Source organism: Lolium rigidum, unplaced genomic scaffold (assembly GCF_022539505.1).
Source record: "Lolium rigidum isolate FL_2022 unplaced genomic scaffold, APGP_CSIRO_Lrig_0.1 contig_13061_1, whole genome shotgun sequence".
Classification (NCBI taxonomy): Eukaryota; Viridiplantae; Streptophyta; class Magnoliopsida; order Poales; family Poaceae; genus Lolium; species Lolium rigidum.
This window is the reverse complement of record NW_025899833.1, coordinates 40576-48487: the sequence shown is the minus strand read 5'-3', so window position 1 is coordinate 48487 and position 7912 is coordinate 40576. Positions and strand designations below refer to the sequence as shown.

At 43.5% G+C, this 7912-nt stretch overlaps 1 protein-coding gene across 1 annotated transcript; it reads left to right on the top strand.

The window, feature by feature from the left end:
• Positions 1-1141: 1141 nt before the first annotated feature.
• On the top strand, positions 1142-5857 carry LOC124680337 (F-box/kelch-repeat protein At1g55270-like). The gene is made up of 2 exons (XM_047215408.1): positions 1142-1263; positions 3959-5857. Exons 1-2 carry the CDS (start codon positions 1240-1242, stop codon positions 5207-5209), a joined length of 1275 nt encoding a protein of 424 aa, XP_047071364.1. The 5' UTR covers positions 1142-1239; the 3' UTR covers positions 5210-5857.
• Positions 5858-7912: the final 2055 nt, after the last annotated feature.

Sequence of the window (7912 nt, the reverse complement as noted above, 5' to 3'; positions counted from 1 at the left end):
GGCGAAGAAAGCGGCCAAGAAGCCGCCGGGCAATGGGACGCTGCGGCCCTGGCAGCGGCATCGGCGGCAGCGGCAGCGCAGCAAGAGCAGGCTGACGCGTCTTCTACTGCTACACCTGCGTCGGCCTCTGCGTCGGCGACGGAGCAGACGCACCATGCACAGCAACAGGCAGATCGCGACGAGGTCATCGTGCTCGACGGGCCTGCGTCGACTCAGGATACGACACCGTCGCCCAACCCCTTCCCCTTCTTCTAACTTGCATGCACCACCGGTCTGTAATATGATCGCGCGCCCAGTACTTTGATCGATCGTCGCTACTCTCATCGCGGCGAATTGGCGGGAACGATCTCTTTTGAATGCATCTATTTGATCTTCTGATTGGGGGTGGCGTTTGTGGGACGCGGCTGGGGAGCGACGTCCCCCAAACGCGGCACGAACAAAACACGTCCCCCAAACGCTCGATCCGGCGCGGTTTGGGGGACGGTTTGGGGACGCGACTGGAGATGCTCTTAGGCATGTCCGTAGCGTGCTTTGACCCGCGCTCTGTCCACAACACAATGGGGAGGGAGCTCAACCATCCAATTAGTCATTTTTTCTCTTCCCAAATGCATGTGGGCCACCAATCGCGTCCTTGACGTAGGCATATTGTTATCGAAGAAAATAACATTAAATTAATTTTGAAAATAATTAACATTTATTACCTAGAAATACTTATAAGAGGTGTATATTTTACCAACTTGTTTGAAATTCAGTTCACACTTGCAGAGTATCCATGTATTGCTTGGTTGCCATCATTGCAAGAACCTTACTTACAGTTTTCTTTTCACTGATAAATTTGCGAAGTAAATAAAAATTATTCTAAAGCTTGCATTGAAGAGAGTGGACGACAAAGTAACTACAGCGAGCAGGAGGTCGCACACTCGCAGAGAAGAGGAACAAAGCGGGAGGACGCCGCCGCCTAGGGTTCGCACGGGCCGCCGCCCAATCCTCCCGTCCAACGCCGCAGCCGTCGGATCTGGTGGCCGGCGCGGCGCTCCAAAGCTCCCCCTCGCCGGTTCCGCGCCTCGTCCTTCCCGGCCCTCTCGATTCCCGCCGGCAGGAAGACGACCCGACGAGGCGCTCAGGCTCTCGCCGCTCGACCGGGCGCCGCTGCCGTGGTCGACAACGGGCTCGCGCTCCCGGACAGAGAAGTTCGCCCGCCGGTAGGGGCTCGGCCGCCCGCTCTCAGGCATCGCCCCCATGACAACTCCCATTCCCAGCAAGGTATGTTCCGCCCGGGCGCTCCCATTCTCTGTCCTTTGTTTTTGTTCTTGTTGTTGTTTGAACTAGCTAATCACAACCAAGGTAGTTATAATGCCAAACCGAGAGTACAATTTCCATTTGAGCCCTAGGTTATAGTGTAGACTGGAGAAGTTGGTAGATTTCAGATTCTAAATCCCCTTTTGAATGCTGTTTTCCTTACCACACTGCTTATGGATGGCGATCATTTTAGATTCATTTTTCCATGTTTCCAGCTATTATTGTTTCAGTTTGGCACAGACATTTATAGAAGATAGATTGAATTACATATTATACTAGTATACCGTATCAAAATTATATAAGATTTTGTCCCTGTATCAGCTTTCTTATTTTGAAAATAGCATGGGTCGTTTTGGGCATATGCAACACAGAGTGCCACTGTAGGATCACTGGATGAGGAATATCCGATTACCATCTCAGATAATTTTTCGACATGATTAAGTGGCAGACTTACTAATAATGACGATGCTGAGCGTCTGAATTGTGTTGATCGTGAGCGTTTTTCTTTTTGTAATAAAAATACTGCAGAGTGCTGATAAAGTATGAACAGTAGCAGAGTTGGTAATGGTTAAATGATGACCTTAGTAAATGCTAAGCATACATAGTATTCGAACCAGATAAACGATGTAACCACGAGAGTAATTCAGGACGGGCCGGTGTCATTAGAAATTTCATAATGCCAGCTGTGCTTATGCTGGTGACGTTTGTCGGGTGCAAAAATAGTGTAGGAACTTATAATTGTTTAATTTATTTCCCGGAGCTGTATTCGTTCATTAAGTGTAGCGAGATCACCAAATTAATAGCTTATTATTTCCAATAAAAGCAATCGATTGTATGATATTCAAGGCCCGCTCTTTTCTCCCTTAAAAGGACCACCACTCTTAGACTAAACCATGTGCGCGCTTGGCTGTGGGTTACTAAAAACAAGTTTGATATCAAGTCATTCTCCTGTATATATCTTGGGATTTCTTAGAGAGAGAGATAGTGTGAGAGTTCCTCCACTCGTTGAGGTACAAACGTTTATTTAGCGGAGATTTTTCTTAATCTTGAGATGGATTCAACACACAGAGATAAATCAAACCCTCTTGCCTGCGGAACTTGTATGCTCAAATGGTGAGGCCTGATCCTTGTTTAGCCTCGAGTTATAATCTTGGATCTAGGATATATTCTGTGGTCATTTTATGATTTGAGTTTGAATCTGGGTCCTTAAGGTATTTTTATGGGGTTTGATTTCAAGTTAACCACGGAGGAGGCTGGTATCCTTTTTGTTTTCTGGTTTGGTGAAATCATTTGGGTCACACTTTAGTGTTGCTTTAACCTTAAAGACAATGCGTAAGTGTTACTTCCTTGCTTAGGAACAGCATTTTATGAGAATATCATAGGTAATTGAGCTAGGGTTATTACCCTGGAGCCGGGGCTTGTAGTTCAAACTTATGATCTTGCAGTTGACTAAGGAAATTTTGGTTGAAAGTTATGATCTTCAAAGTGCGCGGTTAAAATTATATTCACTGTTGTTGTTTTAGCTTGGATCTGGATCCTTTGGGTCATTTCTGGATTTGGGGTTCCAGGTAAGTCATGGAGGCGATTGATCCTTTGTTTTCATGAAATCATTTTAGTGATGTGTTTGTGTTGCTTTAATCTAAGATATTGTGGAAGTGCTACTTCTTACTTAGAAACACTACTATATGTAAACTTGCTATGAGCATTACTCATTTTTGATAATTCCATCTCTTTTCTGCATGTCCTTCTTCACACGAAATATGATCGTTTGATGCATTTATATACCTTGCTTAAGGAGCTTAATGAGTGTATGAACCAAGCCCATGACCAATCTGTTCTAACTTGATAGTCAAGTTTGAACTGTAGCTGCGCTCATGTATAATTTAGTTCAAGTACTAATTCCTTTTTCTACCATGTTTATATTCGTAGTTGTTTTTTTTTTCTTTTTTCTTTTCGCATGTGGAATTCAGTGGAACAAGAATAATCCTGGATTCTAACTTCTAAGAGCATCCCCACTCGTTGGCGCTCCCCACGCCCAAATCCGGCGAAATTTTCGTCCGGATTGGAGGAAGATTTGGCGTGGGGAGGAGTAGTTTCCCAGTCGTGTGCTCCCCAAGCGGCGTTTCTCGGGGAAAAAGAGGATGGCTCGGGGAATCCGGACGAAAGAGGAGACACGTGGGCGTGGACGGTTGGTTTAGCTTCATCCGGAGTCCCCGGGATACCCCCGGGAAACCGAGGATGGCATGGGGAGTCCGGACGAAAATAGGCTCAAATCCGGACCAAAACGAGGAACCAGGGGCCTGACTGGGCCGTTTTTCGCCGTCCGGATGAAAAAAAGTGGCCGTGGGGGACTCTGTGGGGAGACGAGTGGAGATGCTCTAAGACGAGCCACAGTAACTTGATCTAATATCCATGAGTTAATCACACATTTTACCGTCTGGATTATCTCCCTGTACTTTATATGATAAAAAAAATCAATGGTTTGTTCGAACATGGTTACTCTTCCAGTACCCAAGTTTTATGTCTACGATATTTTGCTAGTCGGTGGGAAAGTTTTGTTTGATAAATGGTAACACACAACTTGGTTTTGTTCCATACTTCTGTTATCTACATCCAGATAAATGAAAGCATCTTATATGATTGGTCAATGTGTTTGCAGGCAGAGTCTGTGTCCTGCTACTGCAGGGTAGATGGAGGCCTTAAAACTGTTGTCAATGCTAGAAAGTTTGTCCCTGGTGCTAGGCTGTGCATGCAACCTGACGTCAAACTGAACAAGCGCAAGTCAAGGAGCTCACGCAAGGAGAGGTCCCGAACTCAGGCGCCACTTCTTCCTGGTCTTCCTGATGACCTGGCTATTTCATGTCTCATGCGAGTTCCTCGATCCGAGCACCCTAATCTTCGTCTAGTCAGTAGACGGTTGAGCCGACTTTTGTCCGGGAATTATTATTACTCACTGCGCAAGAAATTTGGTATGGCAGAAGAATGGGTTTATGTTTTCAGAAGGGATTGTGATCATAAGATATCATGGCATGCCTTTGATCCGGTGCAACGGCTCTGGAAGCCACTTCCTCCTGTTCCACCAGAGTATTCAGAAGCCGTGGGCTTTGGTTGTGCTGTTCTCAGTGGCTGCTATTTGTACTTATTTGGTGGCAAAGACCCAGTACGAGGATCTATGAGGCGCGTCGTGTTTTACAATACTCGGACAAACAAATGGCACCGAGCTCCAGATATGCTACGGAAGCGCCACTTCTTTGGCTCTTGTGTCATAAACAACTGCCTCTATGTTGCTGGCGGGGAGTGTGAAGGGATACAAAGAACTTTAAGATCTGCTGAGGTTTACAATCCTAACAGGAATAGATGGTCTTGCATTACTGAAATGAGCACAGGGATGGTGCCTTTCATTGGAGTTGTACATGATGGAAAGTGGTTTCTAAAAGGGCTTGATTCCCATCGCCAGGTTGTGAGCGAGGTCTATCTGCCAACAACCAACATGTGGTCAACCATTGGTAATGAAATGGTTGCAGGTTGGCGGAATCCAAGCATTTCTCTTAATGGCCGTCTTTATTCAGCGGATTGTCGGGATGGCTGCAAGCTAAGAGTTTATGATGCGGACACAGGATTGTGGACGAGATTCATGGACAGTAGGCGCCATCTGCGCAGCTCACGAGCTTTTGAAGCTGTGGCTTTGATCTCACTGAATGGAAAGCTCTGCATTGTCCGTAATAACATGAGCATCACCCTTGTCGATGTCTCTGACCCAACAACAGTTATTGAGATTGACAGTGCCCGCATGTGGGAAATTTTTGCTCGGAAGGGCCAATACAGGTCTTTCATGGCGAACTTGTGGTCGACAATTGCAGGTCGTAGTTTGAAGACCCACATTATCCATTGTCAAGTGCTCCAGGTTTGAGTATTTCTGTGTGTTAAGTGGAAGCATGTTCAGATGTATTTATTTTTGTCGGCATAGATACTCTGATTTTGGAAGGATGTTCAAATACGAGTGCTAGTAAGACAGTACCCAGCATTGCACGAAAGAGATGACATGCTGCCAGAATGAAAATCAGCCAATACAGGTCTTCCATGGCAAACTTATGGTCGACAATTGCAGGTCGTAGTTTGAAGACCCACATTATCCATTGTCAGGTGCTCCAAGTTCGAGTATTTCTGTCTGTTAAGTGGAAGCAGGCTCAGATGTATCTATTTTTGGTGGCAAAGATACTCCGATTTTGAAAGAACCCCTCAATTAGATGTTCAAATATGAGTGCCAGTAAGACAGTACCCATCATTTGCAGGAAAGAGATGGCATGCTGCCAGAATGAATATCTGTTGAATCTGTTAGTACAAATTCTCTGAGATATTGAGCAAGTTGCATGATATTTATCAAAGAGGAGACCAGAGCCTTGGTTGTCTATGAAAGTGAGGGTGGTTTGTGAGCGGAAGATGAACCTTCCATAACATCAATGGTGTATAATTTGTCTTTTTATATTGCATTACAACAATATTATGAATTAAAGTTTCGTCTATGAATTCGGCGATAGCTTTTATGTGGCTTTATCTACTTACTTCGTTCCCTAATTTCATTCGAGAGATCCCGAGGAAAAGAATTGGGTTTCCACCGAGCTGAAACAGGATGCTGATGGTTCTAGTAACTAAGACTATTGTTTTTTAAGCTATTTTATCTCCTTATTCTTTGTTTAACAAAAGAAGATTTTGTTATGATTGGAAATCAACTTTTTTGTATCTTCAGCCATAGATCATTTACTCATATTTTTAAAATGGGAACACTTAATCCAGTGCAAAATTATGAGTATGCACTTCCTTCTTTGGAAGGTAAACAGTGGGAGAGCTCCCAGCTGCATTTTTATTTATTAATGATATAGTACAAGATATTTACATGTAACCTGAAAAGTACTGAGAAGAAGAAAACAAAACTTAGGTTTGCCAGCAGAAGGGTATGACAAAAAGATGTGAACCAGAGTTTCTTTCTGCTGACAGTTTAGCATTGCACAAGCATAGGTCCGAAGCTGGAACTTTTTTTCTGCCTAGCAGATTTCTGGTATTTAGGATGTCATGAAGTCATAACCAGAACAAAAAATTATGAAGTGAGGTTAAGCAGGTTGGTAACCAATCATCATTTTGTGGGCATTCTGTGAGGAGAATTCAGAACTGCCCCAAATATAGCTCCAAGAATCTTCTGCATGTCTAGCGAGAGATGTCTCTCTAGACTAAGCGAGCTCAAAGATCTTAGGGTTCATGTTATCATTGCCTTAGCCGAGGTGTGTCCATATATTTCGTATACTCAGTTGCATTTGCCTATGTACGCTGGCATGTGTTTGCCCTTCCATGTACGTGCGTAGCTCCTTCAAGACATACTATCGACCAAACTTATTTTTTCTGGGGATTGTCCATTAGAATTTTTAGAATTTTTTCTCATTGATAGATTTTTTTTCCGATATAAAAGGCGTTTTATTACTCGAAGTATCAAGCATTACACCCAGCCTCTGCAGCATAGCTAAGATGCACACAGCCGTTTATTAATCCAGTATCCAAGTGAAGCAAGTACATAAAGGATAAAGGAAAAAAACCAACTAGTCAACAACTCCATTGGCTTCTATCATGCGGCTATGCTGCCACCCATGTTGGGTAATAAAGTCCTTGGTCGTATTCTCCAAACGTGTAGACACCTCCATAAATAGGTCTCGATCCTCGGAGCGTTGAAGTGGTGACCAGGAATGGAGCATAGCTGTACATCTGTAGATAACCTGCATGATAGAGGAATTTCTGTCATTAAAAACCATATCGTTTCTACACAGCCAAAGCGACCATACAACTGCAATCGCTCCCACTCGGATAATCGTTTCATACCTTGAATCCATCTCATTTAACCAATTACCAAATATATTGGTTATACTACGGAGTGGATTTAGGGTAGAATCTATCTGAATGATTGACCATATAGATCTAGCAACCCGACAGTTAAAGAAAAGGTGTTTTATTGTCTCATCTTCGTGACAGAACACACATTTCTTACTACCCGCCAGTTTCGTTTTGCAAGGTTATCTTTAGTAAGAATCACATCTCGACGAAGATACCATGCGAAGACCTTCGTTTTTAATGGTATCTTCATCTTTCAGATGGACTTATTATTTAAAATTGGTTGGGTAGGAATGCAAAGTGCTTTATATATTGAGGCTACCGAGAAAACACCATTCTTGGTAAGACTCCAACGAAATTAATCAGACCCCGTAGATAACTGTATTGAATCTAATCGTTGAAGCAGTTCGTTCCAAGAGTCAAGACGGGGACCAATAAATCACGTCTAAACGTTACCGAGGGTGGAGAAGATTCTATCACTTTAATAGATAGATAGATAGATAGATTGAACATTTAGAACTGTTAGAATCACTACTGTCAAAGAGTAATGTGAAATGTCAAACAATTCTCATCATGGTTTTGATCTCGGTCTCGGTGGGATGATGGTACGTCTGTGTTTGGTCAACGCAGTGTACGATAGTTGATTTTTAACGTCTTGTAAGTTGTAAGAGGCACGGCTCAATATTATGGTGGTTGATGGTTGGTCAGTGATGCCAAACTACCAGATTTGATACCTAGA